This window comes from Psammomys obesus, unplaced genomic scaffold (genome assembly GCF_907164565.1).
Source record: "Psammomys obesus unplaced genomic scaffold, mPsaObe1.curated_primary_1811, whole genome shotgun sequence".
Lineage (NCBI taxonomy): Eukaryota > Metazoa > Chordata > Mammalia > Rodentia > Muridae > Psammomys > Psammomys obesus.
In genome coordinates this window covers 1,839,970-1,856,118 of record NW_026596131.1, presented here as the reverse complement: position 1 = coordinate 1,856,118, position 16,149 = coordinate 1,839,970, and the positions used below count along the sequence as shown (strand labels likewise).

General features: G+C 36.9%; 1 protein-coding gene across 6 annotated transcripts in view; it reads right to left on the bottom strand.

Moving 5' to 3' along the window:
* Positions 1 to 16,149, bottom strand: part of Tanc2 (tetratricopeptide repeat, ankyrin repeat and coiled-coil containing 2) — a 311,126-nt gene that overhangs the window by 205,088 nt on the left and 89,889 nt on the right. For 4 of the 6 annotated variants that reach the window (XM_055592099.1, XM_055592101.1, XM_055592102.1 and 1 more), the window contains exon 4: positions 779 to 961. In XM_055592099.1, the coding sequence (XP_055448074.1) occupies positions 779 to 961 (183 nt within the window). The remainder of the gene's footprint in view (positions 1 to 778; positions 962 to 16,149) is intronic. The other 2 variants (XM_055592103.1, XM_055592104.1) reach the window with 1 other exon arrangement.

Below are 16,149 nucleotides of genomic sequence, written 5' to 3'. Positions count from 1 at the left end.
TAAAATGCCACCATGAAATCCATCAGTTTGTGCAATTAATATATGCTAATAAAGATGTTTGTCTTGCTTTAAGAACATACCAATAAAGTCAGAAGAATCTAACATTGTGACTCATATTTTCACATGGAAATATTCTTCAGTTACATCTTACAATTTTTTCCCTGAAAATATTGAGGTTAAAAGTCCATTTGACAAACAAAACCTACTTTTAAAGCTAACATGAACTGAATGAATAATACAGATTTTGAGATATATTTAAAGTCAGTGTAATAACAATTTATGAATCACAGTAAATATTTCAAGAAGTTGTAAAGTTCTATGAAGGAGAAACGTCTAAGTCAGATTTGAACAACTAGAGATAAAATCTATAAATCATGATTTCAAACAAAAACGTGGCTAATGTCTATACATTTGCTGAACTGTCAAGCTCTACTCCAACTAAAATCACAATGTCCCCATCTGTTAAAGGGACAGGAACAAGCTAATAAAGAAAGTCAGAACAACAGTGTATTCTAGCAAAACTAAGGACTTCCTGAAAACCTAGAAAAATATGTCCACAACAGATGGGTCACTTAGAAATGAATACATCAATCTTTCAAAGAGAATTCTGTTCTAATTCTCCTGTTTCAGTCAATAGGATCTCCACTTTCTAAGAGTCTTATGGCACTAGGAAGGCCAAGGAGAGGAAATCTGAAGGTGCATACACATCTGATGTGACCTAAAGTCTCATGCTGTCAGGTTTCCTGTCAAACATACTAAATTCAGGTAAATTCCTTACCAGTTAACTTCTTCACGGGTTGGAGCCGAACACTGATAGACTGATGTGTGAGTAAGGGGGAGGATGGAAGAGAGCGAGACACGCCCTCCATAATCCGAATGTGCTGCATACCTTCAGTCACTGGAAGCGATGGGACAGCGTAGTCTGGCTCAAAAGCACAATCGCTTTCTGTGGAGATGCCGCCTGTTAATAGAAAAGGAGAGCACAAAAGAGATGATGAGAAGAGAGTTCCTTCTCTACTAACATCTATCTTCTAGGATGCGTCAGAACGGTATATAACACACACACACACATGTATTTGTATATTTACTGAGATGGAAAGAGGAAAGGAAAAAGGTAAGGGATAAAGGAAAAGAGAAAAAAGGATAAAGAAAAAAGACAGGGAGAGACTGGATCTTACAAGCATATCTCCCATAAAACTAAATAAAGACAATAGCAGATTGCCGGGACCACAAAAACAAACAAATCTTAGAGAAGATATCATGAAAGCTCTTAAATTATTTACAAAATTTGCATATATAAAATAAAATTTACATATATAGTATCTGGCCATTAATAACAGTAACACATATACATTGAACAAGATGAATCAGAAAAATCATATAAGCTGAGGATATAAGTTGTGGGCAGTGTGTCTGTCCCACATGCTCAAGGCCCTAGGTTCAATCTTTAATACTGAATAAATAAGTAAATAAAGAAACAAATGGAGAGAGAAAGAAAAGATCAAGAGGGGAAAAGGCCTAATAAACCAGAAATAATCTGACAGAAAATACAATGTTTTGCTCAACAAGGTAAAAAAAGGTGGGCCTTTTTTTTTTTTTCCAAAGGTTTATTTACTTCTTATTTATACAGTATTCTGCCTGCTTGTATGCCTACATGTCAGAAGAGAGCACCAGATCTCATTATAGATGGTTATGAGCCACAATGTGGTTGCTGGGAATCAAACTCAGGACTTCCAGAAGAGCAGCCAATGAATGCTCTTAACCTCTGAGCCTCTGTCCAGCCTCTCAATAATGTACAACATTTAAAGAAGCATGATTAATATGTTAAAAAACTAAAAGGTTAGAATTTTAGAGTATTAAAAAGTTAAAATTTAGATAAATTTGAAGATAGATTTACACAGAACATATAACTGAAAATCTGAAAGACATGTTGGAAAATAATTAGAATGATAACTAGAGAGTCAAAAGAACAGATGTGTAGGCCAATGAGAAAGCTCAGCAAGTACAGGCACTTGACACTAAGCCCAACCACCTGAGCTCAGTTCCCCAGAACGGGAAGAATAGAATCAACTCCTGCAAGTTAGCCTCTGACCACCAAACGCGCGACACACACACACACACACACACACACACACACACACACACACACACACACACGCAAAATAATTTTATAAAGAGTAATTTTACAAGAATGGAAATGTATTCTTCAAAAAACGGTACCAAAAGCACAAGCATGAGAAAAATGAATAAACTGGATTTTATTTAACAAAACAAAACACTTTGAGTATCAATAGATGTTATTAAAAGAATGAAAATACAACTCCCAGAATGGGAAAATATTTTTGATATGCACTTAGCCTCTAAAATACATAAATAATAACTCCTACAACTCTACAACAAAAAGTCACACACAAACAATTAAAAATGGTGCAAAGGACTTGAGCAGGTATTCATACAAGGACTTATAGATGACTCCTCTGTATTTATAAAGATGCTGAACAATCTTTCTATAACAGTAAATCAGAGTCAAATGAGATCTGTCTTTATAGCCACTAAGATAGATGTCACTTTTTTGGAATTTTTTAATATTATTGTTATTATTAATTACTATTTACAATGTATTTGCTTTGTATCCTGGTTGTTGCCTCCCTCATTTCCTCCCAATCCCACCCTCTATCACTCTTCCTCCCCTATCCCTCTTCCATAGTCCACTGAGAGAAGTCCTTCTCCCCTACTGTTTGACCCTAGCCTATCAAGACCCATCAGGACTATCTGGATCCTCTTCCTCTGTGGACCGGCTAGTTCACCCCACTAGGGAGAAATAATCAAAGAGCAGGCAACCAAGTTCACGTCAGAGACTGTCTCTTTGCCCTTACTAGTGGACTCACTTGGAGACCGAGCTGTCTATGGGCTACATCTGAGCAAGGGGTCTAGCTCCTCTATGCATGGTCTGTTCAAATATGTTCACAGCAGTTTTATTTTTTTAATTTTTTATTTTTTTCTTCACAATTTATTCATCATATATCCCGATTGAAGCCCCCTCCCTCAACTCCCCCAGTCCCACCTCCCCTGCTTCTTTCCTCTATCCCCTTCCCCTAGTCCAGCGAAAGGGGGAGTTCGTCACTATTGCCATCTGCCTATAGCTTGTTAGGTCTCATCAGGACTGCTTGGATCCTCTTCTCCATGGCCTCATAAGGCCGCAAACAACAACAAAAAAGAATAAAAGAATACTTTAAAGATTATCCAGTGAGATATCTCGGTAGATAAGAATGTTTGTTACCAAGCATGGCAACCTGAGCTCAATTTCCAGAACCCACATGGTGAAAAGAGAAAACTCACTCCTGTAAGTTGTCCTCTGATCTTCTGTGTGCTTCAGGGTATGTGAATTGTATGTGTATGTTATGATATAAAGAACAATACAGATATTTACCTCCTACCACATATTTTTCAGTCCAGAAGCCTAGAAATCATTGTTAATTTCTTCCTTTACCAACCCTCCGCAACACATACTTCTGAAGATTACCAATCCAAATGAACTCAAGACAATTGGTAAACATATAAAAAATTAAATCTCCCTATGATGGCAGGAGTAAAAAATGGTGAAGCTACTGTGTAAAATCGGTGGCTCATCAAAAAGTTAAACACAGCCACTATATGACTCAATTCTTTCTTTCAGGAATATAGTGTAAAGCACTGAAAACAGGTTTACAAACAAAACTTGGACATGAATGTTTGTAGTGGCATTATTCACAATAGCCAAAAAGTAGAAGCAATCCAAATGTCATAAACTGATGAATGTGACATATATATCCATATAATATTTCACAGAAACAAACTATTATTTAGCTATCAAAGGGATGATGTCCTAACATATGACATACAGTCGAAAAAGCCTTGAAAACATGATGATGAGTGAAAGAAGTCACAAAAAGCCACGTACTATATGATTCTGCTTATGTGAGATGCACTGGAGAGATGAATCAAGGAAGACAAAAAGTAGACTGTGGTTTCCAGAGCATCCCAGGAAAAGAGAAGGGACAGTTGCTCGACAGGCCTGGTGTTTCCTTTGGGGATGATGGATGAGAGAGCAGTGATGTTTGTATAGCACAATAAATGTGCTAAGAGCCACTAAATAGTATAGACACCTGGAAATGGTGAGGTTTATGGTTTGTGAATTGTAGTTCAATGAAGAATGACACACTTTTTTTTCAGTTCATAAGCCTAGAAATCGCCAATTTCTACCCTACCAATCTTTTCAACACATGACTAACAGTTCTGCAGATTACCAATCCAAAATATATTTCAAAATGCATGTTCTGTCTACTCTCATTCCACTACCTTAGTCCTGACCATTACTAACATGCCACCAATATTCAGGAGGCAGAAATATAGAATTTATTACTTATTCTCCAGAAATTTTATTAGGATATTAAAACTATTTTCTGATCACTGTGTGTTCTATTTTCCCTTTCCTGCCTTTGCCTAATCAATAAACACTGTACCTCCTAGACCTATTTTTTTTTCAATTCTGTTTTTGTAACATTAGGTTTCTAATCATTGGTCTTTTATGAACATATCTGAAGTTGATTTACACAAAATTATATTATTTTACAGATTTGTAAGCAAAGAGCTATTCCATTGGAGTAATTTTCAAACTAATGAATTCTTCAGTGATCAAATCAGCACTAGATTTTTTTTTATAAAGGAATATATCCAAAATGCTATGTTTATTTTAGTGAAGTACCAGTTCTCACAATGTTCCACTGTTTTAAATGAGCTGATAATTTTAGGATCTGATCATTCTCCTTAAGGAATCATGGTGTAATTAGTCCAGTTTGGCTGTCCTACTTCATTTCTCTGCTTAGAAACATTTTCTTTTTATCTTCTTTGTCCTACAAAGTTATGCTTGAACTCATTGATGCTCAAACAAAATCTAAAAATGTATGCTTCAAGCAAAATATTGGTGAATATTAACAGAATTTGGCTGCATAGGGGCTTTTCTTTGAAAACCAGCAATCTCAGAGCTTCAGCAGAAAACAAACTTACTTCTTCTTGTGAATCTGCCATTTGACTGTGGATCAGATGCTGGATGTTGAGCTTTATAGCACTAGGCTAGTCACCAGATACCAGGTTCAGTACCCCATCAACGTGTCACTGACAGTGGGCAAGTCACTCAAGCGCAAGTGAAAACATGGCATGCTACAGAAGGAGACAGAGTGGGACTGAGTCCTGTGTGCATACACATGGAGGTTGGAACAGGCAGGCAACGTCAGAGCACACTGAGTCATTTGCTGCCCCACCTTTGGACTAAGGCAAGGAAATGGGGTAGCTACAGGGAAAAACAGACTGCTTTGGTTTGACTCTCTTCTGCACTGGGGGCCTGGTGGACATCTGGTTTAAATACAACTACTATCCCGGCATTTCCCACTCCCGGTGTCATAGTAGCAGAAGGTCTCTAGTGCAAAGGAACACTCCATCAAGTGGCTCACAGGCTTACAGTGAGAGCAACCTGAAAACAGTTCTTTTCTGTTTTTGTTTTTTCACTTTTTAAAAAGTGTGCTGCCATGGGCTACATCTGTGCAGAGATTCTAGGGGTTCTAGGTTATCTCCATGCATGGTCCTTGGTTAGAGTATCAGTCTCAGAAAAGACCCCTGTGCCCAGAATTTTTTGATCTGTTGCTCTCCTTGTGGAGCTCCTGTCCCCTCCAGGTCTTCCTATCTCCCCTGTCTTCCATAAGATTCCCTGCACTGAAAGTGGTTCTTATACCAGCTGTGTTGCTGGGCTCACATATGCAGAACAACTGACAAGCATTTAACCTATGAGAGGTCTTAACAACTAACAAGCTCCAACTGGAAATGCAGGGTGAGACTCAGTCTGCAAACTGCCATTTCTGGTCTTACCTGTTCAGAAAACAGAAACCAAGCCACTATCCTGTAGTTCACCTCCTTGGTGAGGGAACAGCAAAATGTCTCCATTATCTACTTAATATTCATCTGTTTGACTGTTAGATCTTTATTTAGATTGTTTTGCTTTGCTGACTAATTGCACTAATATTGACTCAACTCACTATCATCTCTCGTACTTTTATCCCACAGTCTTTTCTATTTTGCCTTTTCTCTCCTTTTCCCTTTCCCTATCCTTTAGTTTTGTATCACTATTTGTTAATACTTTTACCTTTGGTAACTTTTCCTTAACTTTTTACATAAGCATCTTAAATATGCTTAAGTATGAAATGTTTCCCATAAGGTCGTGTGTTAAAATCCTGATAGCTCTCTATCTGAAGGCTCTTCTGGAAATTCTAAGAGATAGGGCCTACGTGAAGTAAGTACATAATTGAGGTCCCTGGCCCTTCCCCTCCCCCTTCTCTGCCTCCTGACTGTAATGAAATGATTAACTCTTCTTTGTCACAGCCGATCACTGACACAACACTCTGCTCTACAACACAAACAGAAAAATGGAGCCAAGTGACCACTGACTCATTTCACTAAAACACGAGCCAAAATAAATCCTTCAGGACTTAAAATGTTTCGGTCTGAAAACTAGTCACAGCTCTACAAAAGTAATACAATACCTAATATAGGTACTAATGTATGAACTCCAATGTAATATCTTGATCCTTTCTTTTCTACCCTATTGGGGAAATAGTTGTTTATCCAGTTAACTATATTAAGTATCTGGTTTGTTCTGAGTTGTTTTATCTGCAATCTGATTTCTCTCCTGAGTTGACAGAAGAGGTTACTTACCAAGACACTTATGAAAACTGGAGGATACATTCATTCCAAAAGACACAGCTATCACTAAGTAGAAATGCAACAAAATGTCCCTTCTTCAGAAGTTCACAGTAACCAAATCTAGACACATGAAAATGTTTGAAACACCAAAGAATTTAAAAGTCTAGTTTTTTAAGTGATCAGTGACCTCAAAGAAGAGATGACTAGCTAGATGAATGAAACAAAGAAGTCAATTTAAAATTGGGATGAGAAATTCACCGATGAGGTAAGAGATTCTAGGGGGAGAAAATGAAAGAAAGGAAGAAAGAAAGGAGGAAGGAGATGACTTTGTTTAAGGAGGAAAGGAGATGACTTTCTAGGTCTTACTGTATAGCCCTAGCTGTCCTGGAACACACTTTATAGATTAGAGTGGCCTTCAACTCACGAAGATCTGCCTGGCTGTGCCTCCCAAGTGCTTGGATTAAACACATGCACCTGGCTAGAAATGAAAAGCTTAATTAATAAAAAATTTAAAAATCAGTGAAAAGTAGCACCAAAAGAGTATTCGAGACTGAAGACAAGGTTGAGAAATTACTGCATATAAAAGGCAGAAAAAGAAGAAAACAACAACAAGATACACAATCTATAAATGTGACTCATACTTTCAGGAACTCTGGGTCAAGAGACCAAACTTGAGAAAAAAAATTCAGTGAAATCATACTAAAAAAATTCTGAAATCCAAGAAGATATAAATCTTCAAGTAGAGAAGATTTAAGACCCAAATGGACACAACCAGAAAAGAATCTGTGTAACATGATAGTTAAAATGCCAGCAAGTCAAAACAAAGAAAGAATACTGAAAGCTTCAAAAGTAACTCCACACTGCTTACAAAGGCAAACACACCAGAATTTATCAGCTCTCTCAGCGAAAATACTAAAACCAAGACAGCGTGGAATGGTCTAACATTAAAAAACATTAGCAGACAAACATGTGCAGTGAGGCTGTCTTGCCCCACAAGCACGGTTTAGCTGCAGATACCCACTATCTCTGCTCTTTATTATCTTTCTGCACCCTTATCTTCAAGTATCCCCAAGCCTTGGAGGGATGGAGTATAACACAGCTATACCATTTGAAGGTGAGCTATCCATAATGACCAATTATGAGTCTTTGTATTAAACACAATCTATTATAAAAGAAGTTTCTTTGATGAGGGTTGAGAGATGAACTAGTCTGTAAGTATAAAGATAGTAACTGCTGGGCCTTTCTATACATATATAGATAGTAACTGAACACCTTTAATACCAGCCCTTTGAAGGCAGATATAGGAAGGTATCAGTGAGTTCAAGGCCACTCTAGTCTACATAGCAGGTTTCAGGACAGACAGAACTACAAAGAAAGACCCTGTCTCAAACAAGCAAACAAATAAAAGCTAATAACTTAGGGAATACTTTATTAGCAAATTAATTCAATTAGGTTTTCCCCTAGGGATTATGACCTAGGCAGCAACAGGTTTCGGCCCAGCAAATGATAGCACCCTGAATTCTGCCATGTGAAGCAGGCTTTAAAGCCAACCAGAAAGTTGTTTGGTTACTTCAATTACATTTGTGCCACTATTAAATCAGCAGGCATATCCTGCGAGGCCAGTTGTTACTATAGCTCACCAGATTCGCAGCTGGGTAAGACACTGACCATTTTTCTCTACTGGTAGCATGTATAACACCTTCAACACTAGTTAGTAGGGATAAAGCTTCCAGGTTAGTACCAGCTTGATTTCTCCAAGTCCTATGACTAAAGTGTATGTGGTATCTTTAGCAGTAGGGTTTAACCATCAAGCTCTGGAGTATAACCAAGAGCAATGTAATGTTTGGGAGGGTCAACTGACCCTGAGCTTTTTATGTGATTGATAGCCTATGTTATTATGTTATCTGTAAGAGGCACCTTCAACCCAGTTACAGAGAATTAAATATGCTATTAAAGCATATTATAGGTTAAGCCATAGAACAAGTCTTAATAAATATAAAAAATTAAAGAAATGTCTGCATGTTATGAGATAACAATGTAACAAAACTAGAAATTAAACTAGGCATGGTGGCACACAACTGTAATCCCACTCTCAGGCAGACAGAGACAGGCAGATCTCTGTGAGTTCGAGGACAGCCTGGTCTACAAAGCAAATCCAGGACAGCCAAGGCTACACAGAGAAACCCTGCCTCCAAAAACCAAAAACAACGAACAAACAAAATCTAAACTAAAAATTAGAATCAAGGGGAGCCTACAGATTCTATACAAATATATGAAGGTCGAATAATGAGTGTAATCAAACAAAAGTGAAATACCAGGTACCAGTATCTCTGATATATTGTGAAGACAGTTGTAATGGGATTTGTGAGTATCTACATTAAAAAAGTCAGTAATATCAAAGAAATAGCCTAATGATATACAATAAACTCTTAACTAGGCAAATCCAAAATTATTACAGGTGGAAAGATAGAATGAATATCAGAGCTGAAATTAATGAAACTAAACTTTACTTTAAAGAAGCACAATAGGGGCTGGAAAAATAGCTCAGTGGGTAAGAGCACTGCCTGCTCTTCCAGAGGTCCTGAGTTCAATTCCCAGCGACCTCATGTTGGCTCATAACCATCTATATTGATGCCCTCTTCTGGCATGCAGGTATACATGCAGGTATAGCACTCATATATAATAACTAAATATTTAAAAACTATGCATGTGTGAATGCATATATATTACATTTGTGTGTGTGTGTGTGTGTGTGTGTGTGTGTATGTGTGCACGCGGTGGTACATACCTGTAATCCCAGTACTTGGGAAGACAGAGGCAAGTAGATCTCTATGAATTTAAGGGCAGTCTGGTCTACAAAGTGAGTCTAGGATAGCCAAAGCTACATAGAGAAACCCTGTCTCAAAAAAACAAAACAAAAGAAAAAAAGAAGCACAGCATAAAGGATCAGCAAAATAAGAGCTCATTCTTTAAAAGGATAAAAACATCAGCAAGCCAAATGCCAGCTAGCCAAAAGAAACAAAAGAATGGATCACAAAAGATACCACTAAGAGCCAAAGGATAATTATGGACTATTTTAAATTTTTATATACTCCAAAAACATGCAAAACTCTTAAAAATGGAACACTTGATACATATGATCTACCAAACAACCCAAACAGACCAAACCTCAATGAAACAGAAACAGTAATTAGACATCTACCAAAAAAAGATACAGATTCTCGAAGAGACACTGATCAATTCTAGCAGACTTTCAAAGAAGATTGGTACTCCATTAATTAGAAAGGGAGGGAATACTTCCAAGATCATTATTCAAAGCTAGCATTACTCTGGTGTCAAAAGCACATAAAAAGTAGAGTGTAGTAGCTCACAGCTATAATCTCAGCACTTGGGAGAGAAAAACAGGAACAATGTCAAGCCATGAGTTTAAGGCCATTCTAGGCCTTCAGTTTCAGATTTTTGTGAGCTAAAGAATGAGATCCTATCTCCCCACCCCCCCAACACACGCACACTCTCCTAAGTCCCACCAAAAAACAGATACAACCAGAAAGAAAGCTATAACTAAACTATAACTAAGCTATAACTATTGGATGATCATAGGTGTAAGAATTTTCAATAAAATACTGGTAGCCTAAAATCAACAATACACTAGAGAGATCATATACCATGATCAAATTGGTTATATTTAATTAATCCAAGGATGATTCACATATGCAAGTTAGTAAATAAAACTCAGCACATAATTAGAATCAAGGACGAAGTAACAGAACAATCTAAACAGATGCAGAAAAAAAATCCCTTTAGGTTTAAACATCCCTTATGACAAAAGTCCAGAAGGAACTAGATATAAAACAATAAAGGCTGTTCAAGATAGACATTTACAGCAACATGAAATTGATTGAAGGATGGAAACTTTTAATTTAGGGATACAATAAGACATCTACTTTCTCTACTCTTATTCATATAGCTCTTCATTCTTGGATAGAACAAAAGTCAAGAAGAAGATAAAAAGGTAATAGAAATAAGAAAAGAGGGGAAATTATGCTCATTTATAGGCAATATTATCCTTCACTTAAAAACACAAAAGACTTATCTAGAAAATTCTTAGATCTTACACACTTTTAGTCAAGTATCAGGACAAAAACAGTATATGAAAATAAGTGGTTTCTGAATGTACTAATATGTACCTCTCTGAAATTCAAGTCAGAAAATAATCCACTCAGAATGGCCACAAAACAAAAAACAAATAACAACAACAGGAAGGAAAGAGATAAGGGAGGGAGAGGGGATTAGGAGGGAATGAAGGAGGGGGCTACGGCTGGGATACAAAGTAAATAACCTGTGATTAATATAAAAAATAAAAATTATAAAGAAAAGAAATTCATTAACTGGATTAAAAATAATAATAACAACAACAAACCTAGTTGTAAACTTGAAGACATTAAAGACTCCTCTAAATGAAAACTATGAATTACTTAAGAAAGAAACTGAAGAAGATACTAAAATATGGAAGGTATCCCATGTAGAAAGATGAGCAGAATGTTGTTAAAATGGCTTATATTACCAAAAAGCAATATACAGATTCACTGCAACTGCCATCAAAATATTAATGCTATTCTGCATATAAATGAGGGAAACCTATAATAGAAAAACAAATCATATGGAACTATGAAGACCTAAAATAGTTAAAATAATTATGCACAAAAAGAATAAGAAAAACCAGTCCTGTTAGGCCACAGAGGAGGGCTTTGAAGCCAGGCCTGAAGATACCTGACAAAACAGGATCAGATGAATGGGGAGGAGGTCCCCCCCATCAGTGGACTTGGAAAGGGGCACGGTGGAGATGAGGGAGGGAGGGTGGGATTGGGAGGGAATGAGGAAGCGGGACATGGCTGGGATACAGTTAATAAAATGTAACTAATAAGAAAAAATAATAAATAAAATAAAATAAAATCCCCACTGCCATATATAATTTTAAAAAAAGAGAGAGTAAGAAAACCACATGGCACTGGCACAAATACAGACTTAAACCAAAGAGAAGACCCAGAAATAACCTAACACAGTTATAAACATCTAATTCCTTACAAGGGTGTCAAAAACTCACATTGATAAAAAAGAAGCCTTGTTAACAAATGATGCTGGGAAAGCTGTATACATACAAAAGACTGACACGAAATTCTATTTTCTTGTTCTGTATAAAATAAATTTAAAAGTAGATAAAAAACTGTAATATAATACCCAAAGCTTTAAGACTACTTAACTAGGGAAAAAAAAAAAACATTTAAAGATATGAACACCAACTTTCAAAATAGGACTCTGATAGTTCAGAAAATAACAGCAGGATCTAACAAATAAGATTTATAACATTAAAATTTTTCTACACAACAAAGTAAACAATCAAAAGTCAAGAGCTACCCAAGGAAATGGAGAAATCTTTGCTAGATATTCATTCTACAAAGGATTAATATACAAAATTTAATAAAAACTCAAAAATTAAACCCTAAAAGAGAGCAAAAATAATCCATCAATAAATGGGTAAATTATTTGAACAACCATTCTTAAAGGAAATGGAAACAGAAAACACGTCTTTTTAAAATGCTCACCATATTTAACCATCAGGGAAATGAAGATGGAGCTACCCGGAGAGCCCAGGTCACCCCTAGAGCACGGCGGTCATCAAGAAACAACCCTAACAACTGTCTACACTGTGCGGAGTGTGGCCAGCCCTGTGGAATCTTCCACTCATCTTTCATATTATCCCAATGCAAAGCACTTGCTTTGTTAATGGCACTAATCCCCAGACCACTTCCTTATCCACACCTGAAACCTCCTCTCTTTCCCGACAAAAATGCAAATTTTCAAACTGTTGCTCAAACCTGGCTAAAAACAGCCAGTAATAACTACATACCCTGAATACTGTGCTATTTTGAAATTTCCTCTACCAAATTAGACTGCTGCTTTTAATTTAATCTTCACTCAGAGTTTTGATACACACAAAATATAAACAAATTCTTTACTAGAATATGTACACAGATGCCTTCTAGTCTGATTTTCAATGGAGTCTTTCCTCTCACCTGAATCTGCCATCCAATGTCTATATTATTGTGGTATTCTGGTCTCTTAAGGCTGCACTAGAAACACCAGGTAAGCTGGTTATTACAATTTTCTAGCTTTTCAAGCTTTGCAAATTCCTCCTACAAACAAGTTCCAAGGCTTAAGAACCACACAATTAAGTTCGGTCATAACAACCCCACTTCTTTGGTACAAATTTTCCATACTGGTTATTCCTGTGTGTGAGACACAGAAATTTAAAGGAGGAAACATCTGGGGGTATACTCACACCTTCAAAGAGTTCAGCGTTAGGCCTCATGCACATGGGGCAGAGCATCATGGCTGATGGGAATGTGTGGTAGAGACTACTTACTTTACCTCATGATTGATGAGCAAAAACTGAAGACTATGAGAAACCTTCATAAAGTTTCTGCCCAATGACCTGCTTCCTCAAACTATTCCCCACATCTTAACACTTCTAGAACCGCCAAAGCAGGATCACCAGCAAGGAACCAAGTATTCAAACTACAACAACTGTCAAGAAAACCTGTAAAACTCTAACTGGAGATATATATCTATTCATGGCTCTAAGGATTCCAAACTATCATGTCAATTCTTTTCAAAGTCAAAGTGATTTACAGTGATAAAGCACTACCAATGGGGATTTTTTGTTTGTTTGTTTGAGACAGAGTTTCTCTGTGTAGCCCTGGCTGTCCTGGAACTCACTTTGTAGACGGGCTGGACTCGAACTCACAGAGATCTACCTGCCTTTGCCTCTCTAGTGCTGGGATTAATGGCATGTGCCACCACTGACCAGCCTCGGGATTTTTTTTTAATGAAATCAATATGGTACTTTAAGATGTATTTAAACATACAACAAAAGAAATGAGAACATCAAGACAATTTTCAGTGCACAGGCTGGACCCAGATCCTCCTACACATATGTAGCAGATGTGCAGCTTGGTCATCAGGTGTGTCATCTAACAGTGGGAGTGGGGGCTGTCTCTGAATCTGTTGCCTGCCTTTGGACCCCTTTTCCCTAGCTGGGCTGCCTTGTCTGGCCTCTGTGGGAAGGGATGTGCTTAGTTCTGCTATGACTTGAGATGCCAGGGTGGGTTGGTACCCCTTGGGGGCTCTCCTTCTCTGAGAAGAAGAAGGGGAAGGAAGCATGAGGTGGAGATGGGAGAAGAGGAAAGGGGCTGGAAATAGGTTGTATAGTGATGAAAGAAAGAGAGAGAGAGAGAGAGAGAGAGGAAGAGAGGGAGGGAGGAAGGGAGGAAGAAAGGAAGGGAGGAAGGAGAAGGGAGGAAAAACAATTTTCAATAAAAAAAAGATGAGAGCCTCATAGTGTATATTTTTAAGATTTACTATAAATTTACAGTAATCCAGAGAATATGCACAGGACCCACATGGCAACCCAATACTGTCTGTAACCCTGAAGATCTGACATCCTCATACATGCAGGCAAAACACCAATGCACACAAAATAAAAATAAATAAATTTTAAAAAGAAATACAAACATGGCTAATACCCCACACACATACATTCTGTTATGTCTATTCCTGCTGTACTACTTATTCTAGATATGTGCTGATCATGAGCATTTCACTAAGGAAGGAAAAAAAAATAACATTTTTACCTGACATGTAGAAGACAACAGCCCCACACTAGGAAAGAAAGGTCATTGAGAAGGGAAACATTCTCAATGGCAGGAACTTGAGCTAGACACATGGTTGTTTGTTTACTTTTTAAGGAAAATTGACAGAGGTATTATTGTTAGGTACGGGCTTGTAGACAGTGTTAAATGATTTAAGAGGCTATGTGGAACTTGAAGTTATGACAAAGAAATTTAGGGATAAAAAAATCTACAAAGAAGCCTTTGAAAGTGCACAAACTGTAAAAGTAATCCATACCCCATGTAAATGCCTCCCAAAAAGCAAACTTCAAAGAAGGAACTCCTTAACACAGTAAACAAAACAACCTGATTTGGAGACTCAACCAATCTCTTCACCCACTCACTCCCGCTGCCCAGTTGACCCTTTAGAAAGGCAGAACTTAAACAGGGACTCAACAGTATGGACTGCATCAGCACTAAACTGATAATGGCCTCAGCACAGTGTCTAGCCTGGAAAACAGCGAGGTAATTAAAGTCAATTCATGGTATCATTCACGGAATAATCTATGAGCTACCTTTATAGTTCTCGGGAATTTCCCCTTCCTAATAATTCTATGTACTTCAAGTAAATTTTGATACTTTATTTATCCACCATAGATATATTTATAGTGTTGTTTCCAAGTTGTCTTATTCTTCCCTCTTGTGGAAGACATCTCTTTAATCTGCAAATAAAAAATTAAATCTAACTTGCTCCTCCAATGAAATAAAATAAATATTAATTCTATAATAATTTCACTTCAGGCTTTACTAATGGGTTCCTTATCCTTTGACTTCCAACTGTCCATGAATATCTATTAAGATTTATAGAGCCATTAATAATCATATAGGGATTTTTTTTCCTTTCAGGCTTTTGTAATTATCTCCTATCAGAAAAACTCAGATAATATTTTAAAACAAAATATTTTCATACATTCACCAAGTGGTGGCACCTTTAATCCAAGCACTCCAGAGGAAAAAAGGAGCTCTACAAGTTCAAGGCCAGCCTGGTCTATGAAAGGTGATCCAGGTCAACATGGCTACACAGAGAAACTCTGTCTCAAAAACCAAAGCAAAATAAAAATGAAATATATATATATATATAATTTTCAACATTCTTAGTAGACATGCTTTTATTCCTTTCCTTTCATACATGTGGATAAGTAAAGAGGGACTTCTACAAGGCTTCTACTGCTATTTATCATGAGGCTAAGTACTCTAGTATGTTCTGACACAAAATGTGCTTGGAACTGCGTATTACAATACCTTTAAAAGATTATAAATAAATTATTACAAATAATTTTGGAAATTTAAACACAGATGAGGACGTGGTAGAACACATTATTGGCTACTTACACTACATATGATTATATCAATTTAAGCAACAGTTTCAAAATATTCTGTAGAGATGACCATGCTATACTAGTTAAGAGAAAGCAGGAAAAACAAAACTATACCTCATTATTAAAATATTCAAACTAGAGGGGCATAGGAGAAGAAGAGGGAAGGTGGGTGGGATTGGAAGGGGATGGGAAGGGGGCTACAGCTGGGTTACAAAGTGAATAAACTATAATTAATAAAAATAAAATAAAAAATTTAAAAAATATTCAAACTAATTTATATGTATGTATGTACCCATCCATCCATCCATCCATCCATCCATCTATCTATCTATCTATCTATCTATCTATCTATCTATCTATCTATCTATCTA